The 26,970-nt window shown below is 52.1% G+C and overlaps 1 protein-coding gene and 1 long non-coding RNA gene across 2 annotated transcripts; one reads left to right on the forward strand and one right to left on the reverse strand.

Annotated features, from left to right (window-relative positions):
• Positions 1–2,799: 2,799 nt before the first annotated feature.
• On the reverse strand, positions 2,800–24,013 carry CTSH (cathepsin H). Its single transcript, XM_047794813.1, has 12 exons — positions 23,824–24,013; positions 19,953–19,984; positions 19,210–19,315; positions 17,601–17,671; positions 16,917–17,021; positions 13,904–13,990; positions 13,019–13,074; positions 11,252–11,333; positions 10,040–10,108; positions 6,588–6,694; positions 4,526–4,651; positions 2,800–3,199 (listed from the first exon to the last, which is right to left on the reverse strand). Exons 1-12 carry the CDS (start codon positions 23,912–23,914, stop codon positions 3,124–3,126), a joined length of 1,008 nt encoding a protein of 335 aa, XP_047650769.1. The 5' UTR covers positions 23,915–24,013; the 3' UTR covers positions 2,800–3,123.
• On the forward strand, positions 24,010–26,577 carry LOC125135110 (uncharacterized). The gene is made up of 2 exons (XR_007136906.1): positions 24,010–24,372; positions 24,824–26,577. It is a non-coding gene; the product is annotated as an uncharacterized LOC125135110 (long non-coding RNA).
• Positions 26,578–26,970: the final 393 nt, after the last annotated feature.

Consider the following 26,970-nt stretch of genomic DNA (forward strand, 5'->3'; position numbering starts at 1 on the left):
ATCATATTGGAGAAAACATTGCTAAATCCAGAATCATAAAGATTTGTCCATGCTAAGAGTGTTATAGGTTTAGCGCCTACATTTAGGTCTATGACCTACTTTAATTTTTTTTTTTTTTGGTCTTTTTTAGTGCCACACCCACAGCATATGGAAGTTCCCAGGTTAGGGGCCAAATCAGAGCGCAGCTGCCGGCCTACACCACAGCCACAGCAATGTTGTTAGATCCCAGCTGTATCTGTGACCTACACTGCAGCTCATGGCAACACCAGATTCTTAACCCACTGAGTGAGGCCAGGGATCGAACCTCTGTCCTCATGATACTAGTCGGATTCCTTACTCCTGACCCACAATAGGGAACTTCAGTGTTATCTTTTCCCCCAGAGTGGGCACACCTTGGGGCCAAAGGTACATCCCAAAGCCTCAGATCTATAGACTTCAGCATGGGGCCTCTTACAGAGGGAACAAGAGATGGTGATTGAGCAAATGAGGCAGCTTCTGCTCTGTATCAGACTCTTCTGGATCCTTGGTTCAAGTGCATTTGGAATGTTCTCATCCCAGTTGGATATAACTTTGCCTCTCTTGGTTTTGTTTGTCTGGGGGGGGCCACACCCATGGCATGTGGCAGTTCCTGGGCCAGGGATCGAATTCGTGCCCCTGCAGTGACCCAAACTGCTGCAGTGACAATGCTGGATCCTTAACCTGCTATGCCACAGCAGGAACTCCAAGATACACTTTTTAAGTGTTGATATTTTATACATTTCAATATGTGAAAAATCCATTTTCAATACTCCTTCTAAAAATCTTGAAGCTCCCCTTGTGGCACAGTGGAAACGAATCCGACTAGGAACCATGAGGTTGTGGGTTCGATCCCTGGCCTTGCTCAGTGGGTTAAGGATCCGGGGTTGCTGTGAGCTGTGGCGTAGGTCGCAGACGCAGCTCATATCCCGCATTGCTGTGGCTCTGGCGTAGGCTGGCAGCTGTAGCTCCAATTAGACCCCTAGCCTGGGAACCTCCATATGCCACGGCTGTGGCCCTAGAAAAGACAAAAAGACCAAAAAAAAAAAAATCTTAACCATCTTGGCATTTTTTTCCTCCAGGCAAATAGAAAAATACCAAAAATCTGTATTGGAATTTTAGATGGGAATGTACCAAATCTGTATTTTTAGTTTGGGCAAGAAACAACCTACTTATGTTAATCTTCCCATTCAAGAATATGTATGCGGAGTTCCCTTCATGGCCCAGTGGTTAATGAATCCGACTGGGAACCATGAGGTTGAGGGTTCGATCCCTAGTCTGCTCAGTGGGTTAAGGATCCATTGTTGCTGTGAGCTGTGGGGTAGGTCACAGACATGGCTTGGATCTGGCATTGCTGCGGCTCTGGCCTAGGCCTGCAGAAACAGCTCCGATTAGACCCCTACCTAGCCTGGGAACCTCCATATGCTGCAGGGGTGGCCCTAAAAAGACAAAAAACAAAACAAAAATATGATATGCTTCTCAATTTATTCAAATCTTCCCTTACAGTTTTTTAGTAATTAAAACTTTTTTTCATATAGGACTTTTTCCTTTTTTGGCTGCTAGTTTTATACAGTGTAAAATATTTTCCGAATTTTGTTGAGGGATTTTGATTTGTGTGTGTGTGTCCGTATCTGGTAACCAGCTACTTTCTGAACTTTGTTTAGTTCTGAGTTTTTATGCAGAACTTCTTGGATGCCTTGAGCACATGTTACCATAGTGCCTACACATATTAATGCGGTCTATTCCTTTATCATGGCAGCAGCCAGGCCTTCCAGGTGGATGTTGAAGCCAGTTCTGAACCTTGGGCCTCTGTTCCACATCTGCCTTCAGTGGAATTCCTCTTTACCACTGACTCTGGCTTTAGGGATCTTTACTGTATTAAGGAATTATGCTTTTATTTCATGTTAGCTTTAAACAAAACCTAGACTAGAATAGATTGAGTTTCATTCCATTATGTTACATTTATTAAGATGATTGTGTTTTTTCCTTAATTTACTGTTGTGTCTTACATTACCAGAACTTTCTTTTTCTTTTTAGGGCCCACACCTGCAGCATATGGAAGTTCCCAGGCTAGGGGTCCAGTTGGAGTTACAGCTGCCGGCCTAGGCCACAGCCACAGCAACACCAGATTCAAGCTATGTCTGCAACCTACACCACAGCTCATGGCAATGCCAGATCCTTAACCCACTGAGCGAGGCCAGGGACTGAACCTGCATTCTCATGAATCCTAGTCAGTTTTGTTAACTGCTGAGCCACAACTGGAACTCCCTCATTTTCTAACAGATTGAACCACACTTGCATTTTCTAAATAAGGCTTGTCGTGAAAATAACATGTTTTCAAATATTCTCAAGCGATTAGCTCTCTAGGAGGCCCAAATGATATGACAGCTTTTGTTAAAAGGAAATCTGTGAGCTTCAGAACAAACAGCAGACCCTGCTCCCCAGAGCCCAGAGGCAACAGGAAGCAGCAGTGACTCTGTGGCCACCCTCTGGGTGGAGCCCGTGTGTTTTCAGAAGGGACAGGAGGGTGGAGGGTGGCAGCTGAGTAGGAACAGGCAGATGACAATGGTGAGGCCATGTGGACAAGTACAGGCTTCCTGGGGGTTAGGGTTTGAATCCAGGCTCTGCCAAGGCACACTTCCTCCTCCCACCTGACGTGGGGACAAATGGTCAAGACCTCACTTTCTCCCGGGTCCCCCATCTGGGAGACAGTGACTCTAGAGAGCTGGGCCACCTCTTGGTGCCTCCCTCTTAGGAGGCCCCAGCACACTGCACAGACCTGACTCGGAGAGGTGCTCAATGTTTATTGAATCAGAACCCCAGAAAAGACAGGTCAATCAATGGTGCTTCTTTCACATGTGACAAACAGCCTTTCTGGGAAGAAAATATTTTTGGTTGAGTCAGTTAAAAATCACGCCCAAGGCACACGGCTGGTGGTTACGGCTGGTGGTTACCTCTGCGTCAGAAAACGTGGGTGGGCTTGTTGCTCTGCGGAATTCTTCCTCATTTCAGTTTCCAGGCTGGGCACGGGAGTGAGGATGCAAAGGAAGGGGCCCACCACTTCCTCCAGGGCAGGATTTTAGGCCCGGTTCGCTCTGCTGCCCTGGCTCACACCAGGGGGATGGGGTAGGAGGCGCAGGCGGCCAGGCCGCACATGTTCTTCCCACGCTCGATGAGGAAGTACCTGCGCAGAGGGAGGGACTGAGGCCTGGCTGGTGGCTTCCTCACCCCAGGCCTTTCTGGAACCAAGATCTGGCTCCAGGGATCAGGCCCTCTGTATTTATTCACAAAACAACAGCGTTGGGTTTATTTGCTGCTCACCAGGAAATCTCTGACCTGACTTTGTGAATAATTTCTCCTTCCCTCTACTTGGCTGTCAAAAGAACCCTGTTTTTTTTTTTTGCTTTTTAGGGCCACACGCACAGCATATGGAGGTCCCCAGGCTAGGGTCAAAAATAGGAGCTACGGCTGCCAGCCTACACCACAGCCACAGCAACCTCAGATCCAAGCCACTTTGGGGACCTACATCACAGCTCACACCAGATCCTCAACCCACCGAGAGGGCCAGGGATTGAACCTGCACCCTCATGAATGCTAATCAGGTTCATTACCACTGAGCCACAACAGGAACCCCAAGAACCCTCTTATTCTATCTGCATCTCACTTCTCTCCAGAATTCCTAAGGGCCCCCTTCTTAGCCCTGCCTAGGCCCTCACATGGTTATTTAAGTATCACTGGGACCCCCTGCGGTAACAGAGGAAAGTCTCCTTTTCCCATGAGGACATACAAAGTCTGAGAGGAGAGACCTAGACAAAATCACATCAAGATAGGTATATGGGGAGTTCCCGTCGTGAAGCCACAGAATCAAATCCGACTAGGAACCATGAGGTTGCAGTTTCGATCCCTGGCCTCACTCAGTGGGTTAAGGATCCAGCGTTTCCCTGAGCTGTGATGTAGGTCACAGACTCAGCTCGGATCTGGCGTTGCTGTGGCTATGGTATAGGCCGGCAGCTGTAGTTCCAATTGGACCCCTAGTCTGGGAACCTCCATATGCCATGGGTGTGGACAAAAGACAAAAAAAAAAACCAAAAAACAAAAAAAACTAGATAGGTACCTGGGCCACCTGATTCCAGCCCTCTTCTCCTACAAAGAGGAGCTGTCAACCATCAGGGGTTAACTTGTTGCCTTGATTTCTCACCAGTGGGCCCTTCCCGATGTGGGCTTAGTCCCAGCAAAGCTTTGTGTTGTGAACTGTTTCCTAGCCGTGGACACAGAACCTACTGAGCCAAACAGACTCCTGTTCCTGGCACAGCATCTTTAAGATCTGGCATCCAGGGGAGAGAGGGGCTGCCGGAGGGGTCTTGAGGGCGTGAGACTCCATCCTCACACTCCCCTCCTCCTGGCCTGGGCCAAGGCTCAGCTGACCAGCCCCTTCTTGGAAGCCACATTTGAGGTGGAGGTCCCCTCCGAGGGCCCCCCTCCCAGCACAGGGCACCTGGAAGCTGCTTACCCATTCATTCCCCACTGGGGACCCCATGAGTTTTTCACGATCCAATATGGTATCCCATTTTCTTCTCCATACCCAACAGCCAGTACTGCGTGGTTGACTTTATCTGGAGTTTTATGGCAGGAGGTACTGGAAAACCAAAATAAAAAGTGTTTGCAAATATGGAAATTGTAAAAGATGGCTCAATCACACCCAAGTGATTGAGAGCAGTGTTGCGCAAAGAGAGGGGGCTGGAGAGCATTAAAGGCGGTGCATTAAGTCGATGAGTCACAGTGCAAGAGCAGTGTTCTCAGCCCCTTGGGTTCTGCTCACCCAAAGGAAAGCATCTTGGTGTGGTGCTGGCCCAGCTCGGACACCTAACACTTTCCAGTGCCTCTCTCCTCACAAGCAGAGAGGAGCCCTCTGGTTGCACCTCTGAGGGCAACAGTGCCTGGTCAGTGTGTCACACAGCATTGCTTTGCTGCCACTGTATTTATTTTGAGGATCCCCTTTAAGAATGGATGTGTGTATATGTAGAACTGAATCGCTTTATCATATAGCAGAAATTACAACATTGGAAACCATCCATACGTCACTAAAACTAAAATGACTTCCTTGTATTTAAGGGCAATTATATAGGTTTCCCATATAAGACAGTGAACTAGTTTAGTTCCCATAAGGAAACGCTGAGAATTTCCAGAGGACAAACAGCAGTGCTCAAGTATCCGTTCAGCTGATGGGTAACTGAGTTTCTGGTCTGTGCCAGGCAGGCCTGGGGCAAGAAGCCTGGACGCCAGCAGCGGGCAAAGCTCTGCTCCTGAGTTTAGGAGGCTTCCTTGGCAGGGAGCAGAAGAGGCTACTTCCATACAGTGGACTGAGGGCTGTGCCAGCTGTGACAAGAGCCCAAAGGGGGGGAATCCAACCACGTGAGAAGGGGGGAAGGGGGGAAGAGAAGCTTTCCTGAGAAGGGAGGGCACCTGCATAAAAGCATAAACCCTTCAGGTGGGGGGGGGGCTGCGGCGGGGGGCACAGGTGGAACAGGGAGGATGAAGGTCGTTCTGATGGGAGATGAGCTGGAGAGATTTTAAGTCTTCCCCCAGCTAAGCTAGGACACTGAACACTGGGAAGACATGGAGTCTGTAGAAGTTGGTGTGGCAAGAAGAACGTTCCAGAAGGCTGACTGGCTACGAGTTGGGGCGCAAAGATGAGCCAGTGAGGAAGCAATGGAGACAGAGACGTGGGGGAGGGAGTGGAGAGCCGTGTCTGACAGTGGGGAGGAAACATGGGACCCAAGGTTTCCAGGGGCCGTCCAGCTGTGGGGAGGCCCTTGGCTCTAGGTGTCTAACGCTCGGCAGAGACCCAGCTGGCAGATGGAGATGTGGAAACTGTCGGCAAACAGTTGGCTGGAGTTCAAGGAGTGTGTGAGAAGAGGTCAGAAGGCTGAGGAGAAAGCCCTGGAGAACACTGGCATTTGGAAACACTTAGAAACAAATGCCAAGGAGGCCATGAACGAGACACCAGGCCACTGCCAGAAGGGGCTGAACTCACGTTGCAAAATAGGCAAAACGCGTGGGTGAGATGAACCCGTGTTAGCAATGCCAAGAACTGGGTTTTCTGAAAAACCCTGGGGTGAAGCCTTTAGCACGCGATTCTGGCGTCAGAGCAGCTACTTTCACTTCCCTGTTTCCCATTTGCTTTTTTTCTTTGGCTGCGCCCATGGCACATACAAGTTCTTGGGCCAGGTTATCAAACCTGTGCCACAGCAGTGACAACACCGGATCCTTAACCACTAGGCCACCAGGGAAGTCAGTTACATCCTCAAATTCTGGGTTTGCAGCACCAGAGGCAGCTCTTCTGCTGAGGAAGGGTGAGCTCTGAGCTCCAAACAAGGCCTCAGCCCTGACTACCAGGTGGCCTGGCTCTTACCTTCTCTCCCAGTCGGAGACCATGGATCCTGACCCTTGGGGCCCCGGGACAACGAACAGGGGGAATGTGCGAAATGTCAACACACATGGCAGGTGTCCAGAAACAGACGAGGAGGCCCACCCGGCCCCACCCCTGCAGGCTGCTTGGGGCCCCGGCTCACCTGGAGTAGATGCCCTTTCTGTACATGAGAAAGTCATTAGTCACTTCAAAGGCAAAGCTCACAGGGTTGTACAGGGCCACCGCCTCCACCATCGCCTCCTCGTCATTCTGTGAACAAAGGGGCCAACAGATAGACACGTGTGGCCTTTGCCACCTCCCCACCCCACTTGTGAAATACAGCCCTTTGTCTTAAGGGAGGGGACAGAGGCACAGAGTGATGTCGAGGAAGAAAGGGGAGGCTGTTTTAAACCAAAGAGCTGCCGCTAACGGGGAGCTGCCCTCCTTAGCAGAGCCGGACCCTGGATATTGGGGCTGGCCTGGGGGCACCCCTGCCCCCTTGGGCCTGAATGGCTGGGACCCTTGGGGTTTTTCATTTGGCTTATGGGTTCCTCCTCCCAAACCCTGACTTCTCCGTGACCTTCCTTGGCCTTGCTGGTCTGGTCTGTATGCTCGTCTCCCCATCCCTGCTCTGCCCCTAGGGAATCCTGCACCCTCTGCGGTCAAGCCTCTGATGCAAGCATGGACTCATTCATTCAATCACTCACAACCACATCCCAAGGTCCTCTCCTGAGCCAGGGACTGTGTGTGTGTGTGTGTGTGTGTGTGTGTGTGTGTGTGTGTGTGGCCAGGGGCTGTGTGTGTGTGTGTGTGTGTGTGTGTGTGTGTGGCCAGGGGCTGGGTGTGTGTGTGTGTAGAGATGAGTGTGACCCCACACTCCCACTCCCAGTGCCCCTGGCACCCACAAAGCCAGTCTAAGGAATTTTTTTGGTAGAGCACAGAGGTAACAAGTCCGTGAGCAGATGAAGCCCAGATGCTGGTGGAAACAAGAAGCCCCAGCAAAGGAGAGTGCGTCCCAGGGGACTTGGTCCCCTTCAGGCGGGAGGGAGCCAGAGGCTTCCTGGAGGCTGCAGCTTTGGAATGGCGCTGCGGAGACCAGGCGAAAGCAGCAGTTGGAATCCTTTGGGGAGCTTTTAAAAATCCCAGTGGTCAGCCCGCAGCCCAGACAGGTACATCAGCATCTGCGGAGTGGGTCCCAGGCAGGAGGACTTTTTAAAGTGTCCCTGCTGGGAACCACTGGGTTAGTGTGAGCTGGGGAGGCCAGTCCCCTGTCTAGAGACCTTAGGGAGTTGGAAGGAGGGTGAGCTGAGGCTGGGGCTCCCACTCTCCTGCAGCCCCACCTCCCTAGAGGGGTGGACAGAGCAAAAGCTGCCTGGTAAGCAAGTTGCTTCCTTCCCGTGCTCAGAAAAGGCCTTGTAAAGTGCAGGCAGGTCAGGGCAGATGCCACAGGGAAGACTCGGGGGTTTGTCCATCAAGGGGTGGGAGCAGAGCACTCGTGGGGCCCAGCTGTTCCCACGGCCACCCCTCCGCCCTGCCAAGGAGGGCAGGACGCCACAGCTGGCCTGCTCTTCAGGGCCCAGTGGGTATCATGGATGTGGTTCTCCTGGGCACCAGGCAAAGGGATAACTTTGAGGTGCCAATTTACCTCTTAATGGGATACAAATGGGCCAGAGCAGGTCAGCTCTTGGTAGGTGTATATAAGAGAAACTGGCTATTTTCTTTCTTTTTTTCTTTTCTTTTTAGGGCTGTACCTGCAGCATATGGAAGTTCCCAGGCTAGGGGTCTAATCAGAGCTGTAGCTGCCGACCTACACCACAGCCGCAGCAACACCAGATCCAAGCCACATCTGCGAGCTACACCACAGCTCACGGCAATGCAGATCCTTAACCCACTGAGCAAGGCCAGGGATCGAACCTGCATCCTCAATGGATACGAGTTGGATTCTTAACTTGTTGAGCCACAATGGGAACTCTGAAACTGGCTCTTTTCCGAACATAAATTTATCATAGTCAGAAACATCCCAGTTACAGGGTAGGGTGTATGTTCTGGAATGACATGACCTCAGTTCAAATCCAGCTTCCACTTCCTAGCTCTGTGGCCTTGGGCAAGTTACTCAACCCCTCTGAACCTGTTTCCTCATCTATAAAATGAAGGTGGTAATGACACTTATCTGGAGGAGTGTCTTGAGTCTAAAGAGGTAACACATGTTAAGTGGTTGCTTTAGCACTGGCAGGCACTCCATAAACTGCAATTGTTATTACTCTTGCTGAGTGGCTTGCTTCAATTAAATGGTAGCTAGTGTCATTACCCAGACATCACATTTGCAATTTACACAGACTTTTGTGGGCACACGCCCTCAGCCTCACGCTCTCATCCGCACACACCACACCTGCACATACCTGTGGAGATGTTCCTTCTCTACACATGTTCTCCCACACTTGCAAACATGCACACACTGAGTCACAAGAGCTGTCCCCGATTATTCCAGGTCTCTCTTGGACAAACAGGGTATCATCACACCTCCCCATCCGCTTGAGGTTAGGTGTGGCTGTGTAACTTGTTTTAGCTTTAAGAGCCACTGCCCAAGTTCCTGTCGTGGCACCTCGGAAACGAATCCGACTAGGAACCATGAGGTTGAGGGTTCAATCCCTGGCCTCGCTCAGTGGGTTAAGGACCCACCGATGCCGTGAGCTGTGGTGTGGGCTGGCAGCTACAGCTCTGATTAGACCCCTAGCCTGGGAACTTCCATATGCTGTGGGTGGGGCCCTAGAAAGACAAAAGACAAAACAAAACAAAACAAAACAAAAAAGCCACTGCCTAATTTACCCCCCTCTTTCCCTCTGGCCGGGTCCTGGAGTGAAGCCAATAACACAGAGAACAGCCTTGCTTAAGGCAAGGAATGGGCATGTCATATGAGTGAGACATAAAATCTGATTGTTTGAAGCCATTCAAAGTTTGGAATTGTTTGTTACTGCAGCATAACCTGGTTTATACCAACTGACACGCATTCACACCCAGTGCATTCACATTCAATCTCACGCACATACTTGATGTCCCACACATCCTCGCCCCCTCTCTGGTGGGTTGGGATTATGGCTTGCATTTTACGGAAAAGAAAATTGAAACACAAGGAATGAAGCCTTATGCTGAATTAGGTCAGAACTGGAGCGTCTGGCTGCCAGTCTCATGGACTTTCCTTCCCATCTTCCACTCTGCTGCCATCATGTGATGATCAAAACTTTTTTTTAGGGCCACAGGTGCAATATATGGAAGTTCCCAGGCTAGGGGTTGAATCAGAGCTGCAGCTGCCAGCCTATGCCACAGCCACAGCAATGCCAGATCCAAGCCACGTCTTCAATCTACACCATACCTCACGGCAATGCCAGATCCTTAACCCACTGATCGAAGCTGGGGATCAAACCCACATCCTCGTGGATGCGAGTGGGGTTCATTTCCGCTGAGCCATGATGGGAACTCCTGGTCAAAACTTTAAAAGCAAAATGATGTGCTGCCAGGAAAGGTTGCCCTGTTGTGCCCACTGGCCATCTGACAGGAGTGGAAACTGGCCTCGTTATCAGAACCCAATCCCCACCTGAGAGAAGGACCGGTACTCACCATTGTGATGTTGGCTACATCCTTGACAAAAGCAATGGCCTTATCGGGCTGGAACTTGCAGTGATCATCCTGTTCAGGGCAGCAAAGGTCATGGCACACAGGTTAGGGACACTCGGCTCTGGGCCGAGACTTCAAGCTTCCTCTGTGCAATTTGAGAACATGTACAAAGCAAAAGCTACATGGGCCAGGGCCTGGGCGATGGCAGAGGCAGGCTGGCTTTGCACTTGGTGGGAGTGTGAGGAAAGGGCTTGACCCTGTTCAAGGAAGCTTGCTGAGAAATGGAGCCCCGTAAAAGCCAGCACGACAGGGAGAGGGAGGGCTAGGCCCAGCTCAGGGAACATCACTGACAAGAGGCAGGCACAGAGTCAGGTCACGTGGAAGGAAGGGAAGGCCAAGATGACGAGAGAGACAGGACTTGACGTTGAGGAACCAACGAGTGGTCCAGCAGGAGCATCAAGTTTCCAAAGGGAAGAGAAAAGCAAACGATGAGCCTGGAAGGTCAGGTCTGGGCGGGGGTGAGGCAGGCCAACGCGTCTGGCGCCTTTGAAGATTTCTGAACGAGGCAGCGTGGCCCAAAGCGCGGTGATCCAGGATGAAGGGCAGGGACACGGGATGGGCCAAGGAGCAGGTGTGGGAAGGCCTATGATGGTCGGAAGGCTGACTGAAGTGACAGTCTGGGCGGGGGGTCCACTCCCAGAACAGACCCCTGGCGACCAAGAGGTTTTAGGGGAGGATGGTGCCTCCTGTCGCTGAGGGGAAATACAGGAGTCACAGGCCTCGGGGGACAGTGAGGTGCTTAGCCGTGTACAGGCTGGGCTGAGGGGATGGCAGGGGAGGCCCTGGGCAAAGTGGGTGTGGGCCCGGGGTACTGAGAAGCACGCGGCTGGCTCTGGATGAGCTCCTGGATGCACACGAAGGAAGAAGCCATCACCCAGGGCTCTGTGCCCTCTGGGCAGGAGGAAGGCAGCCAGGTGTGGGCCAGGGCAGGAGGCCCTGGACAGAGCAGCAAGAGGCCCCTGGTCAGCTGAGAGCTGGGGCTCCGGCAAGCAGAGGCAGTGAAGGAGTGAACTTGAAAAGACAGCGCTGAGAATTCAGGAGGGGCCAGGGAGGCCTCAGGCAGGTGCAGGGAAAGGGGTGTCTTCTGAGGCTGGGCTAGCAACGGAGACAGGAGCCCTGAAGACCAAGAAGACGGAGCCCAGGCTGCCCAGTTACCTGGCCCTTGTACGGGTAGGTGTCTTCACCCATGATGCCCTTGTTGTAGCGGATGTACTCGAAGGCCTGGCTGGGGAGACCCCTGCAAGAAGCACACACAGCTGTGCCCACTGATGGATGAGGGGCCTGTGGGCTGGAGCCTGCTAGACGTTTGCCCCGGCCGGGCTGGGAGGCCGTGATGGGGGCTTGTCCCAGGGGCAGAGAAGTCTTTGAGGGGCCAGCAAGGCCGCCCCATTTGCCTGGCCTCAGGATGCAGCTCAACAGACTCAGAGGAAGCTATCAAGGAGGGTCCAAGGTCCAGCCACACATGCTTGTGGGGGACAGAGACCCCTGGAAGCCAGGCCCCTGCTCTGTCAAGAACAGCAGAGCCGCTAGGATCTGCCCAGCTCACCACCACCGCTGTGCCCACGGGGCCCTGCCTGGGCAGGCGCTCTGTGAACATGACTGTCTGACCCCTCAGAACCCGGTGAATTAGATGCTGTTATTTCTTGAGGCTCGAAAAGGCCGAACAACTTAGCCAGGCCCACATAGTTATAGCCAGGACCTGGTTCCAAAGGCGGATCTTTTTCTACCTCGTGCTGCCTGCCAGAGCAAACAAGACTCAACAGCTGTCCAGCCACAACTCTTGAGCAATTCCCTGTCCCTTCCGTATTTTCTCCATAGCATCTGTCACCACCCCACCTGGAACACACTTGCTTGTGGCCTGGCCCCGTTAGAACATCGGCTGCTACATCCCCTGTGCCTAGGTACACAGCACGTACTGTCAGATTTGCTGAATGGAAAAAAAAAAAAAAAAAGAAAGAAAAAGGAGTAAACCAAAGCAAAGAGGCCCCTGTGAGAAATGGGGGTGGGGGGCAGAGCACGCTTTTGGGCTCTTGTGACGGGTGGTGTTTATAAGCTGCAGAAAGGAGAGATAAGAAACGAGGTGAGCCATGAGGCGGAATTCAGTATGATAGTGGATCAGCAACGAGGCCATGACTTTGCCCCTGACTCCCAAGGTCTTGGCCTGAACGCAGCTCTCTGCATACTGGCTGCTTCCAGAGCAAGCAGAGCCTGAGGCCCTCGCAGGACTCGGCCACAGGAGGGACAAGGGCCTGGGGCTGGGCTGAGGTGCAGGCAGGCAAGGCTGGGCGTGTGCTTGAGGGGAGCATGAGGGGCCTTAAGCACAAATGTGCTGGAAAAGCCACCAACCCCAAGGAACGGCCTCAGAGCACTGCCCGCGTGTGTACATGAGGATGAGGGCTACACACACACAGAGACGTGAGGGAATCCCTCACAGCCTGTTCTAAGGAGGGGACGGGAAAAAAGGCCCAGCAAAAACCTGGCCTTTGGGCTTGAATACTGAACCACATCTATAGAAAAGGTCCCTCCCAGGGCCTGCCGAGCTGGGCGGCTAGAGCTTTAAAGAACTTGTAGAAAGGCCAGCTGGACATCTGTGCGTGGATCTTGTTTTGGAGAATGATGTGCTTCTCACTCTATTGTTCTTTGAGCCACTTGCCCAGAGGCCTTGGTGGCGGATGGAGCCAAGGGTACTGTGGGATGAAATCTGGGTGACACCCAGGAAAGAGGGCAGATTTTTGGAACCAGACAGGCCTGGGCTCGGATTACGGCTCTGCCCATTCCGCTGAGGGCCCCCGGGCATGAGGAGACCTTCCGCTTCCAAAGGGGGCTGATTTTGCTACCACCGAGGGCACAGTCTGTGACAACACCCAGCACATTGAGTGGGAGAAGAGAAGGGGCTTTGGGTGCCTCGGGCCAGGGACCTACCCTTGGCAGCCGTGATTGTTGAAGTTCTGGGCGCAGTCCACCAGCTGCTGTTCTGCCTAGAGGGAGGAATGCACACCCTGTGAGCTGAGAGCTCCCGCAGGGGACAGTCCTGGGGTCCCCCCACCCCCCGTGCGCGCTGACCCACGCGCGCGCGCGTGGCCCCGGCAGCTCTGGGTCAGGAGGATCAGTCCCCAAGGGCAGGGACTGTCTCTGTGTGTCTAGGCACCAGCCCAGCAGTCGGCACAGGCCAGGCAAGAGCTCAGCGACAACCTGGCAGCCAAGCCGGCAGGTAAGGGGGTGTGTGTGTATGCATGGGGTGCCTGTCCGGGAGCTGCTGGTTATAAGGTCCCATGGTGGTGGTGATGGCGCATGGGAAGGAGGGGACAGGCCACCCTCAACCCGGGCCCAGCGGCCCTCGCCAGCCTTGCCCTCTTCGCCGCACAGCAGGCAGGGGCTGGGCAGTCACTCCTCACTCGGGGAGGTCAGGGCTTGAGGACACAGGTCCCAGCTCTTCCCGCCATGATGATAAACAGCTTGGCCGGGGTGGGCACAGCTCCTACAGGGCAGCGTCCCAGGCAGACTCTGCTCTCTGAAGGCCCCAGGCTGCAATGAGGAGCCCTCAGAGCCACCCAGGAACAAGACTTTGGCCCATTTCCTCAATGAGCCTCATCCCCTTCCAGGTAAAGTGTCAACTGAGATTTGTGTGCTCAGCCTCCATGATGTTGGGATACCTGAAGTCCAACTGAAATGGCACTGTTAGCCGAAGCCGCAAGGAAGCCTGTAGGCCCAGGATGACCTCCCCCTACCCCACCCAGGTCAGGCAAAGCTGTGACCTCTGCAGGAGCTGAGCCCTTTCCTCCCCTCCCCCAACGGCTGACTGCTCACCAAGGACAGCATCTTCCCAGTTGCGATGGCAACAGCAGACTCCAAGGCCCCTGTGGTAGAGAAGGTCCAGCAACTGCCGCAGCTGCCCTAGAAGCCAGGGGCCAGGAGGAGGGAAGTCAGGAACCAGGACCCAGCAGGCTCTGGTGACGTCAGCGCACAAAGCCCGAACCCACCGTTGTCTACTCTGACCCTCACAAGCCCTGCGAGCTGGCCTCCTTCTCCCCGTGTTACAGATGAGGAAACTGAGGAGAAGCAGCAGCAGGAGTTCCCATCAGTGGAAACGAATCTGACTAGGATCCATGAGGACACAGGTTCGATCCCTGGCCTCGCTCTGTGGGTTAAGGATCTGGCGTTGCCGTGAGCTGTGATGTAGGTCACAGATGCTGCTTGGATCTGGGTTGCTGTGGCTGTGGTGTAGGCGGCTACAGCTCCGATTCCACCCCTAGTCTGGGAACCTCCATGTGCTGAGGGTATAGCCCTAAAAAAGACAAAAACAAAACAAAACAAAACAAAAAGGAGAAGCAGCAGCAGGAGCCACTGCTGACTAGCACCCATGTACTCCCAATCCTGGCTCCTCGCTGACCCATCCCCACCGTGCTGCAAGGGGCGGACCCCATTCTGTGGTCTTCTGCCCCTCCTTCTACTTCTGAATCTTATGCTGGCTCCTCTTCTTCCCACTGTCCTCCAAAAGGACTCACCAAAGTCCTGCTTCTAGAACATTCTCTCTTGCCTTGCCACCTCTAGTCTCATTCACCTACAGTCCTATTAAACTAACAACTCCCCAAACCCTGGCCTCCACCCAGACCCAGACATCTGTCTTTCAGAAGATTCCAACTGTGCCATCGCACAGACCCTGACCCCCAGACCCTGCCCGTCCTGCCCCATCCATCCACCTCACCATCTTCTGCTGCAGTCATGACTGCTGCCCGTCCTCCTTAATTGCAGCACCTCACGAGGGCGAGGAGCCTGCCTGCCAGGTTCCAACCCTTGCTCTGCCTGACACCATCTGTGCGGCCTGGGCAAGTTGCTGCCCCCCCGCCCCCAACCCTCAGTTTCATCATTTGTGAAAAGGAACAACTGCGCTTGCCTCACAGGGCTGTTCGAGGGTAGATAAGCCAGCCTGTCAGGTAGTTACCCCATGCACTCAGAAATGTTAGCTGCTGCTAGTGAGTTTCTCTCAGCCTCTCCTTTGTCTCCTCCCCCCTCCATGGTTCAATCTCCTATATTCTATTTCTCAAGCGTCTCCTAAGATTCCCTTCCTCACTGTCCTCGCTGAGTCCTTATCACTTGTCTCCCTGGAAAGAGCCTTCACCGACACGCCTCCCCTGCCACCCCAGTCCCTTCCCCTCAAATCCTTCCCTCAGCAGGGAGGGGATGGCCTGGGCAGCGTGTCTCCGGATGATCAAGGAGGTAGGCTTGGCCACCGCTGAAGGAGGCAGAGCCGGGCCAAGCCACCAGCATGGTCTTGCGGCTGGTCTGAAGTGCCCTCTGTCACCTGCTTGCCTTGCACCCTGACAAACCCCCTTCCCTTAGCGTTTCCTCCTCTGCAAAGTGAGAAACCCCCAAGGCTGCTGAGCTAATGTCAGATCCTGTTGCCATAGCCATAACCGCACAGTGGCTACAGCGAGAGACCACATGCCCCTGCCAGAGTAACTGCCTTGTTCTGGCCCCTTCACCCAGGGGGCTCTGTCCTGCCCGATGGCCAGGAACAGTTCACATAAGGACCAGGAACATTCTTGGCAGACCTCCACTTCTCATCTGCCCAGAGCGTGAGCAGGTTCAGGCTTCCACCTGAATCCTCATTGCTCTGAACTGTCATGGGATTCTCGGATGCTCAAAAAACCGCCTTTGCATCTTGGGGGGAGAGGGCTGACCTCACTCCACCCCTCTGACTGCTGGGACGGGGGACTCCTTCTGGCTTCTGGGTGCTGGTTTAAACATCCAGATCACTAGGCAGGCTCTGGGAACCCAGCAAGCCGGGGAGGGTCTGAAGGTGTGCCACACGGCTTTAAGGAAAAGGAGAAAATGTTTCTCATGGAGCGTTTCAATGGCAAGCCAAGGGCGGGCAAGCCGGAAACCTTTACTGTGTGTTCCCTGGGAGCAAGAGGAAGGAATCTTTCCAAAAAAGGCCACCCCCACCCCTGTCACTACCAGGGGACGGCTGGGGGTATTAGGGTTCCGACTTCAGAACAGAGCGTGTACCTAGTTAGCTTGAATGTGCAAAGGCACCGCCACTCGCCTTGCCAGGCCTTCTGTGCCCTGCAGGGGGCGCTCTTCAGAGCATGTCCGAAATGATGGGTTTCATTCTGTTCACTGCACACCAGCAGCTACCTTGAGGGCAGCAGAAGGCCAGGGAGGGGCTGGACCCTGGTAACTTACGGAGAAGAAGGAGGATGAGAATAAAGGATGTGCAGGCAGTAGGAATGGGGTCCTGGTGTCAGTCTCTGAAGGACGAGGAGATTATGATATTTTGGTCTCTGTAGAAGACCAGGACCAATGGGAAACTTTGCGCAGTGGGGTAGAAGTGACCAAATAAATTTCAGCCCAGTATAGAATTTTTTTTTTTTTTTTTGCTTTTAGGGCCGCATGTGCAGCATATGGGAAGTTCCTGGGCCAGGGGTCGAATCAGAGCTGCAGCTGCCACCCTACGCCACAGCCACAGCAACGCCAGATCCAAGGCACATCTGCAATCTACACCGCAGCTCACGGCAACATGGGATCCTTAACCCACTGAGCAAGGCCAAGAATTGAACCCACATCCTCATGGATACGTCGGGTTTGTTACTGCTGAGCCCCAGTGGGAACTCCCAAGAAGTACTGTTTTCGGCTCTCGAGCCATCCATAAAAACAATGACCTGGCCATTCAGAGGAAGGCAGCTAGAGAGAGGATGAGGAAGAACAGAGTTGGGGATAAACCTGCTGTGGTTTGGGGATTCTTCTGAGTTTTCCTTCCTGGCGGACTGCCCGGGGATGTGGCTATTTTGGGGGAGAGGATGGAGATTGTGAATCATACCTGATTTTTCACTGGTGAGACAAAATTTCCTTTTTTCCGCCAGTCCATAGAGGGTGGGTAGGGACCGGTACCCCGCAGGTAGTTACCTTTGGTGGCTGAACAATTCTGAAACAATAAATTCCGATTTTTTCAGGGGGAAAGAAAAACTTCGTGGACGGAAAAGTGTATAATTAAAATGGAATCACCAGGAGAGAATGGGAAAGATAGAAGCTGTCAGAACTAACCCCCCCCCCATCTACTGGTTCCAGATGCTAAATGACAGGTCCCTTTGGGAGCCCAGGTAAGGAATAGTTAGGGCTAGGTAGCCAGAGTTAGCAAATAAAAATACAGTTCACCCAGTGAAATCTGAATTTCAGATATTATATCCTGTGTAATATTTAGGATGTGCTTATGCTAAAATATTATTTCTTGTTTGTTTGAAATTCACTTTTAACTGGGCATCTGTATTTTCTCTGGCAAATCTAAGTCTGGGGTCTGCTTGAGGCCAGGAGCGTGAACTGAGGAACTGCTGAGAGGTGACCTCTCTGGATCCCCTAAGAACCTGGGGCACCCCCCCACCCCCACCCCCTCAAAGCCAGGGGTGGGGGTGGCGGTTGAATCTGGCTATCAGTAGAGCAGGCTATGGGTCTATTCCAAAAGTCTCAGTGAAGTGACTCCAATTTGGTCACAATGAGTATCACCCACCTGAGGCTCTGACCAAAGATACTTGTGTCTTATTTCATCAAAGCTCATGTCTGAAAATTGGTTCAGTCCCACTGAAAAAGAGAAGGAAAAACAATAAACTAAAACAAAGCCAACAACAGCAACAAAAAGCTCTCAGTAAATCACTAATAAAGAAACAAAGATAACGAAACCGCACATTTACTTGTGTCCGATTTACAGCCCCTGCAACGTGGCTCCTTTAAATGTTTAAATGGAATATGCAGTCGACCCTTGAAAATGTAGGTCTGACCTGTGCGGGTCTATGTGTAAGCAGGTTTTTTTCCACAGTAAACAGAACGGTGCCATACCATCTCCAGGGGGACACGGACCCATTGCATTGATGCCTCGGATGGAGGAACCGTGTATACAGAGGGCAGACTATAAGTTATATTCAGATTTTCAACCGTGCAGAGGGTGGGGGCCCTAGCCCCACATGGTTCAAGCGTCAGCTGTAATGCCCTATACCAAGGTCAACCTCACTGTACTTCAGCATCCCCTGGGGAGCTTTTCAACAGTAGGTAAGTCTGGGCTGCACCTGAGATGAGAAGGCAGTGTGTCTGGAGTGGGGCCTGGGCACCTATTTTTTTTTTTAAGATACTCCATTAGTGAGTGTGATGGACGTCTGGATACAGAACCACCACACCTGCACCAAGCGTCTGTGCACCTGCTACCTCCAATAGTCTTCAGAGCAACCCAGCCAGGGGAGCATTTTCCTTTCCACTTTACAGTCAAGGAAAATTTCAGACATGTCAATGCCCCCCGCCAGCGTCACACAGCTCACACTGGGCAGAAATGAGATTCAGACTTGGGTTTCCTTCTGCCTCATGCCTTTTGCCCACATGACCAATGTAGCCGATGCTGCCATCATCTCTGTACCCTCAGTATATACTCGTGGTGTTTTTTTGTTTCTTTTTTTTAAGGGCTGCACCCACGGCATATGGAGGTTCCCAGGCTAGGGGTCCAATCAGAGCTGCAGCTGCTGGCCTACACCACAGCCGCAGCAATGCCAGATCCAAGCCACGTCTGCGACCTACACCACAGCTCAGGGCAACACCAGCTCTTTGACTCACTGAGTGAGGCCAGGGATGGAACCTGTGTCCTCATGGGTGCTAGTCAGATTCATTCCTACTGAGCCACAACGGGAACTTCGGGGTGTGTGTTTCTGGTGAATCTAACCCAGAGTGAAGGCAGATGTCCTGAGAGGCTGCTCAGGAGTCCAGAGCACATCTCTGAAGACTCACTGTCCCCTCACAGCAAGCCAAGGGCTCAGCATCTGGGCTGGACCCTCAGATGGCAGGATTGGGGCAGGGGCTTCTATACAGCCTCCCATAAACTTCACAACCACTGAGAGGGGTACGAGCGTTATCCCAAAGTTACAACCCCTTGTATGTCACAGAGAACAGCAGCAGAACCAGCATCTGAGGTCAGCCATGCCCAGCGTCAGAGCCTGGTTGCTGCTCCCTCTTCCCAGGCTCCTCCTGGAGGGGTGGATTTTCAACCAGTGGGTACCAATAATTGATTTCTTTCCAGGTCTGAGATGTTCCCTCCTCCAGTGGGTGGGAAGCCTGGAGGAAAGGCGTCCCCACCGTACGTTTAAATGTGTGGTTCCCAGCGTTGTGGGCATTGATCTTCCTCCAGTTGCTGACAAACACCTGCAGCCGGTGGTGGTACTCCTCCAAGCTGTATTTCTTTTGGTGCTAAAACAAAACACATCAGCAATAAGTCACACAAACAGGATGCAGCTCACCAGAGGGAGACGGTTTTGTTTTCTAAGAGGGGGACTGGAGGTTTTCTTTCTGCCACGATTCTCAGGCCAAACCTGTGTTAGTAGGTGGGACACTGCCCCAGGTCTCTGTGGTCAAAGTCGGGAAGTTACAAAGCAAAGCCCCTGCCCCAGGGGACCTGTGGCCAGAATGAAGCTCAGGCAGCTTCCAGAGAGTCAGTCAACGGACCAGGAGGCCTTGGTGAAGGACCTGCCAAGGGCAGGTCATCCCTGGATGCCACAGCTGGTGCTGGGTCAAGGTGATGGCAGAAATCACCATTTTTAAATGCACGTGCACCAGTGTTTTCCAATGGATTCTCCAGCCAGCACATGATGTGACGAATACAAAATGTGGCAATGAATTTTAAGGCTTGAAAGGCTGCCAGCCAACTTCATCACTGGGGACCACTGTTTGGAAGGAATTCGCTTAACTGAATCTTTCTCAGTGCTCGACCAATTCCCAGTCTGGAAAGACCCAGGGGAGTCCAGTGAGAAAATCCTCAGGATCTCACAGCAGTTGGATTGCAGAGAGTTAGTGAAATGAAAGCTTCAAAAAGAAGTTGGACACTGACCTGCACCATCCAGGACTTAAAGTGCAACTTCTCTGCAAAAAAGAAAAAAAAAAAAAAAGAAAATTTAGGCCTGGTACCTTGCAGTTATGCCTATCACCAAGGAGGGCACATCAGGTCTGATTTGCATTTTAGGAAATGAGGCTAAATTTCAAGTACCGAAAATGGTGTTATCTGATGCCGAATGAGAAAAGGAACTCTGACTGCTTTTATACTCCTAAATTAATTTTGAAAAACAGTATGCCATTAATCTATGGTATGAAAAGTCAGGACAGTGGTGATCCTTAGGGGGCACACAGAGGGGGCTTCTGGTGTACTGGTACTATTCTGTGTCTTCATCTGGGTGCTGGTTTCATGAGTGTGTTTTTTGTTGTTGTTGTTGTTATTTGCTTTTTAGGGCCGCACCTCCGGCTTATGGAGTTCCCAGGCTAGGGGTTGAATCAGCCGCAGTTGCTGGCCTACACCACAGCCACAGCAACACGAGTTTCGAACCACGTCTGTGACCTACATATACCACAGCTCATGGCAACACAGGATCCTTAACCCACTGAGCCAGGCCAGGGATCAAATTTGCATCCTCGTGGATACTAGTCATGTTTGAAACCTGCTGAGCCACAGTGGGAACTACCAAGAAAAAGTTAATTTAAAAATCTGTATACCCCAAGCGTCGGCAAAAATTTTTAAAGGGACAGGCAGTAAATATCTTAGACTTTGCAATTTCTACCATCTATCACAACCACTCAACTCTGCCCTCATGTATGTAAATGAATGAGTGGGAGTGTCCCAATAAAACTTTATTTATAAAAATAGGCTGGTCAGTCCTTTGTGGACCACTGCTATAGCTACCCTTGCACATTTTTTAAAGTTATCTAAAAATTGCACTTCAAACTTAAATAGCTGCAAAAGATGTATTCCAGGTTATTCTAAATAATGACATTTAAAAATAAGACTGGTATATCATTCTTTTAAAGCTTCCAAAGGTATCCACATACCATTCATGATTTGATAGCCACCATCAATAGAACAAGCTCTCCTCTATAAGAGTTGACTATTTTACAATAGCTTCTTTTTCTCCTTGAACCCCCATCTCCATCCACACCTCACAGAATTTTATCCCAAGGGAGTGACTAGTTTATACCTGATCACTCTAACATCCTCTTATGCAAAGACAAGGACAGAAAGTATAAATTTAAATTACTTTTATTTCCTGTGACTCATATACCTCTAAATACTATAAAAATGTATTCCGGATTGAGTCCTCCTCCTCCTCATCATTATTACCACTAATTAATTAAAACACCTCAAACCTATGATACCTCTTGGAAAAGTAGCTATTAAACACAGAAAGTAAACTTGTATTGGAAAAGCATCTCAATAAAGTAAATTAAACTTTGTTAACAAGCCCTTTCCTATGGATGTATATGTTTGTGGGTGAATATTACCTATTTTTTTTTGGATGAGTTAGTATTAATTCTGGTCTTTATTTTTTCATAGGTCAAAGGGCTGAGAAATTCTGCTTGGATAAGCAGGATTGCTCATTGCTTATAGCTTCTGGGAACAGAAGGCAGTTTTTAGAGCAACGTCACTCAATTCCTTGCACACCTTTCACACCCCAAATCACATGGTGCCTATTACACAATTACATACAGGACCTCATCAGCTGCTACTAGGTGGGAATTCTGTCTCTACTTGCAAGTAGAGTTTGAAAATTGAGTCCCTGTCTGTGCCTTTTTTGTGTTCCCCCCATGATCCACACCCCACAGTTTGAAGGTCACTGTTGAACAGATCTAGATGTCCCCTCGTGGGTCACAGATCTGTTCCAGAAACCCAGTGACAGGTGTTTTCCCTGAGAAAGAAGCGTACATTTCCCCAAAACACACTCTGCGTGGCAGAGGACTGCAAATTCTGGTTAAGGCCCTGCTATGGCTGCTGGCTTCAGAGGCAGACAGATCTCAACTTAGGACCTGGGTTTGAGGCAGATGGAGTTTAGGACAACTGATCAGTTTAGCCTCCAGAGGTTTCAAAAGCAACCAGCAGGTGTGAAAACCCAGGATTATTTCTCATTCGCTGGAGGTCAGTGGAAGAAAAAGCCAGAGGATCTTGGGGCGCAGCCAGAAGGGCCTACTGGTGACCCCTGTGTCCCAACTTCAGATAGACTCATTTGAATCCACTGTGCCTTCTGGAAGAAAGCACACATGTTCTATATATTTCCCCCCCCGCCCCCTGCATCTGGGGGATGGTGTGGGAGTATCTAGAAGAGGAATTAGCAAACTCTGGCCTGCTGTCAGTTTTTGTATGGCCCAGGAGCTAAGAATGTTCACACTTTAAAATGCTTAAAAAGAAATGACATTTTGTAACACCTGAAAATCATTTGAATTCATATTTCAGTGTCTATACATAAAGGTTTCTGGGGGAGTTCCCGTCGGGGTGCAGCAGAATCAAAACTGACTAGGAATCATGAGGTGGCGGGTTTGATCCCTGGCCTCGCTCAGTGGGTTAAGGATCTGGCATTGCCGTGAACTGTGGTGCAGGTCACAGGTGCGGCTTGGATCTGGCGTGGCTGTGGCGTAGGCCGGCAGCTCTAGCTCCAATTAGACCCCTAGCCTGGGAACCTCCTTATGCTGTGGGTGTGGCCCTAAAAAATGGGGGGGAAAAAAAGGTTTCTGGGAATATAATCCACTCATTCATTTACATACTGCCTATGGCTACTTTCAACACAAAGTTAAGTAGTTGCTACAGAGACTGTACAGTCCACAAGGCCTAAAATATTTACTACTTGGCCCTTTAGAGAAAAGTTTGCCAAGCCCTGGCCTGGAGTTAAGAGTGCTTGGAGCGCCAGCCCTCCTCTATGACTCAGGCCACACAGCCAGGGCAAAGCAAAGCCCTGGCTTGGGGCAGCTGGGTTTTCCTTAGGTAGGGACTGAGTTGGAAGCAGGGGCCCTCAGGGGTCTGCAAGTCTGGGGGAGGGGGGTGCTTTCTTGTATAAATGGGTGGGGAGGAATAAGATAAGGTTCTGGTCAAAAAGATCCAGCCCCAGGGATCTCTGTCCTGTCCCCAGGCTTTTCTTTGGCTACTCTTTGTCCTTAGGGTGAGGGCAGCAAGTGGTCCCATGAGGTCAGAGCCTGCAGGTGGTGGGCTGACGCTGAGGGTAGGCAGAAGCAGAGAAGGAGGGAGGCTGCAGGGGAGGACCTTCAGCCTGGGGAGGCGCCTGGAGCCCCCGAAGCAGAAGAGGTGTAAGAGCTCCATGAAGCCAGACCGCTCACAGCCCACCTGCCCATAAAGGGGAGTCCTGGGGCTTGACCTTACAGCATGGACCCTCAGTTTTCAGGGGCTAAAGCTGCCATTGCTCCAGGCTCAGAGAGTCACTCGGGTAAACAGCCCATCCAGCCCCTTCTAGCTATAGACTCTCGAGGCACCTGGGGGAATCTAGGCCAAGTCTCTGGGAAGTTGGGAGAAAATGCTGTAAAGTCCCTGCGCACTTGGGCAAGGGCAGATCAAAATTCTCTAAAGTTTCCAGGTTGGGTGGGGGTGGAAGGCTGAAGGGGCCCTGGGCTGCTGTGGCGTTCTAGGCTCTGCAGCCCCCTGGGGGACCCTGGGCACCTAGCCACCGGCTCCTTCGGTCACGCCAGATGCCCGCCCTCCAGACCTCCTTCCCCTCCTGGCCCCGCTGCCGGTCATGCCGGTCACCCCTCCCGCGTCCCCGTTCCCGACCAGCAGAAGCCCCTGGGCCTCAAGTCTGGGAAATGCGCTGCCCGGCTCCTCCCCGGCCCACGGTCCCAACCTGCCCAAGTCCTCCCGAGTCTCCGACCTGCCGGGCCCCTTTCCAGGGGCGCCTCCCCGGGGCCCGGCCGGCCTCCGCGCCCCGTCCCCGTACCGAAGGAGCTCACGGCCAGGTTGGAGGCGCCGCAGGCTGGGGGCCCGAGGAGCCAGGCCCCGGCGCAGAGCAGCGGCAGGACGGCCCACATCTCGGCGGTGGCGGCAACTCGGCCAGCGTACAGGCTCGGAGGGCCGCCGCGGTGCGGGTCAAAAGCTGCCTCGCGAGGGCGGGAGGGCGGGAGGGGCGGAGCCAGGCGGCGGGGGCGGGGGGACGGGGAGGAGGCGGGGCCCCGTGGGCAGCCCAGGGCGCCGGGCTCGCGCGCCGGAGGAGGGGCGTCGCCGACAGTCCCTGGTCTCAGTCCACTCCTTTTTCATCCTTTTCTCACGGTCCATCTTCCGCCCTGGCCACATCACTACTCTTTCTCCTTCTCTGCCAGGAAGGACAAGATGAACCGCCTCGCCCGTCTGGTGGGGTCCTTGATCTCCCGGGACCGGCAGGCACCAGGGGCCAAGGTGGTGCCTGTCCCCACCCCCAGAGTCTTCATCTCCCCCGGTTGTCCCTTGTGCCTTGCAAAGAACTTCAACTAGAGGAAGTGGACAACTGTCTGTGAGTTCCCCGCCCCCCACACACAGCAGGACTTTGTCTTTCTACTGAGAAAGTCATATGAACAGCTGCAGGGCCACGTTGTCTATTTTGCAAATCTGAAAAAAGGAAGATGATGATTTATAGGAGTCTGAGATAAATAAATGAACAGACACTTCCAGCTAAGGAGGCGAGCATAGGGCTTGCTTCAGGGGAGAGAGTGTGATTAGACCAGGCTGTAACAACCTGTGAGGCACCCACTGGGACCAGGGACCTCTCATTTTACAGATGGGGAAACTGAGGCTCCTGGAGTTGATGGAAACTTTCCAGGAAGTGTGCAGAGGGAGTCTGGACCCAGGTTTGACTTAAGGCAGTTGCTCACTCTGCTCTGTTGCAACCCGGGGCATTTTGGTGTGGTCAGAGCCTGTCGGGGCTGGCCTGTCAGATCCGAGCTCTTTCTGTCTCTCTCTCCCAGACAGGAGGCAAGAGGTTCTCAGCCCAGACTCTGCCTGTGAGGGCCCTGGGGGAGAAGATTCCTGCAGTTCTCTCCTGGGATTTGACGAGCAGGTCTGGATACAGCTCTTGAATCTGCACTTTAACCCTCAGGTGCAGCAGTGGGACACTGAATCTTCCTGAAGATCAGCAGTGCCAGCAGTCACTGTCTTTTCAGTGCCCTTGTCCGGATACCCCTTGGGTGTGAAATATCTGAGAAAAGACCGTGCTTTGCAGTTATTCGGAAAGTTAAGTGCCTGGCTTTGGGATCTTTGTCATTGCCCTTGTCCGGATACCCCTTGGGTGTGAAATATCTGAGAAAAGACCGTGCTTTGCGGTTATTCGGAAAGTTAAGTGCCTGGCTTTGGGATCTTTGTCATTGCCCTTGTCCGGATACCCCTTGGGTGTGAAATATCTGAGAAAAGACCGTGCTTTGCGGTTATTCGGAAAGTTAAGTGCCTGGCTTTGGGATACAAATGTCCTGCTTCTGTGATGTCCTATCCTTCAGGCGTGCAAGGACCACCTTATCTTTCTGCTCATCCCTGCCACCTGGAGAGTGGCAGGACTGAAGGCCCTAATATTAGATGTGAGGTCCCAAACTTGCTCCCTGTGCTGGATCCCCAGTGACCCTCCTTTGTGGATTATTCCAGAGGGCCCAAGGTAGGGTGGTTGGATGTGGAAGGCATTGGCCTGATCAGTTTAGACTAATGCTTGGTTCTAGTCCTACCACAGATTCACTGTGTGACCTAAGCCAGTGGTTTGCCCCCACTGGGCCTCAGTTTCCTCATCTGTAAAATGGGAGTAAATGCCCTGCATTCCAGAGTGGTTAAGTACAGTTTTACAGTTGTGGGTAAAACCCTGGTCCCAAGTATGGCACCGTAATAGTGATTCACCCCAAACACGGGCTCAGTCTTGGGCTCCCCGTCCTTCTATATCTGTGCCCACTTTCCATGGAGGGTTCATCTGCTCCTCTGGTCCAGCTGGGCATCACTTCTGAGAGGTCTCTCTGTAGTGCTGGCCTGCTCTACTTCGAGAGAGGGGTGGATGAGGACTGGTGCTGGCGACAGAGCCTTGCTGGGCCAGGCACAGTGGGCAAAGTTCTGGTTTCCATCTCTTGGTTATTTTAACTAATTAATTAATTTGGCCGGCATGCGGAAGTTCCCAGGTCAGGGATGAAATCTGTGCCACAGCAATGACCTGAGCCACAGCAGTGACAACACCAGACCCTTAACCCACTATACCACCAAATAACCATCCTTTGGTTATTTGATCAAACACAATCTACATACTGCTGGGAAGGGGCTTTGCAGGTAGAATTAAGGTTTTGAATCTTTTGAATCTCAAGGACTCTCCTGGTTTATCTGAGGGGTCCTGGTGTAATCATGGGAACCCGTCAAAGCAGAAGAGGAAGACAGAAGAGTCAGGGAGAGGAAGCAAGAAGAGAGCTTTGAGCCAAGAGAAGGACTCTATCCACCACTGCTGGCCTTGTTGGGGGCCACAAACCAAGGAATGTGGGTGGCCTCTAGAAGCTGAAATAACCCCAAACCCCAGCCAGGAAGGAATTCTGCCGATGCCCTGAATAAGCTTGGAAGCAGATTTGTCCCCAGACCTCTGGAAAGGAAAGCGGGCTGCCTGACCCCCTTGCTTTGAGACCTGAAGCAGAGCAACCAGCCAGATTCACACGGACCTCTGACCTCCCTCCCTGGGCGATAATAAACACGTGCTCTTTTAAGCCTCTAATGTTGTGGCAATGGATTACTCAGCAAGAGGAAATGAAATGCCCAGGCTGACTGCCTCTGGTGACAGAGAGCTTGGCATGGTCTCAGCCCCTGGTGCCCAGTTTTTGCACTTCTGGAGCTTGGGAGGCTGAGAGAGGGGAGCAGGTCTCAGCCTCCACACTTAGGAGTCATTTACCTCCTCTACAGATGTTAGACTTGGTGCCAAGTGCTTTACATGAATAAACTTTCTTAATTCCCTCTATTTCCCCCCATTATATAGATGAGGTGACTGAGGCACTTAAGTAACTGGTCTCAGGCCACACAACTAATAATTGTGAAATAAAACTTATATTTTATGGCAAGAAAAGAAAAAAATGTAAACATAAATTCTTCCCTACCTCTTTGGTCTCCT

Source organism: Phacochoerus africanus, chromosome 9, assembly GCF_016906955.1.
Source record: "Phacochoerus africanus isolate WHEZ1 chromosome 9, ROS_Pafr_v1, whole genome shotgun sequence".
Classification (NCBI taxonomy): Eukaryota; Metazoa; Chordata; class Mammalia; order Artiodactyla; family Suidae; genus Phacochoerus; species Phacochoerus africanus.

Bases quoted from the DNA above. Each gene is read 5' to 3' on its own strand.
- CTSH (XM_047794813.1), bottom strand. From the start codon at position 23,914: ATGTGGGCCGTCCTGCCGCTGCTCTGCGCCGGGGCCTGGCTCCTCGGG. The intron at 17,022-17,600 runs GTGGGTGATACT...TTATTGTTTCAG, and splicing joins ATCTTTGGTCAGAGCCTCAG to AATTGTTCAGCCACCAAAGG. The intron at 11,334-13,018 runs GTAGGTCCCTGG...TGCTTCTTGCAG, and splicing joins AACAATCACGGCTGCCAAGG to GGGTCTCCCCAGCCAGGCCT.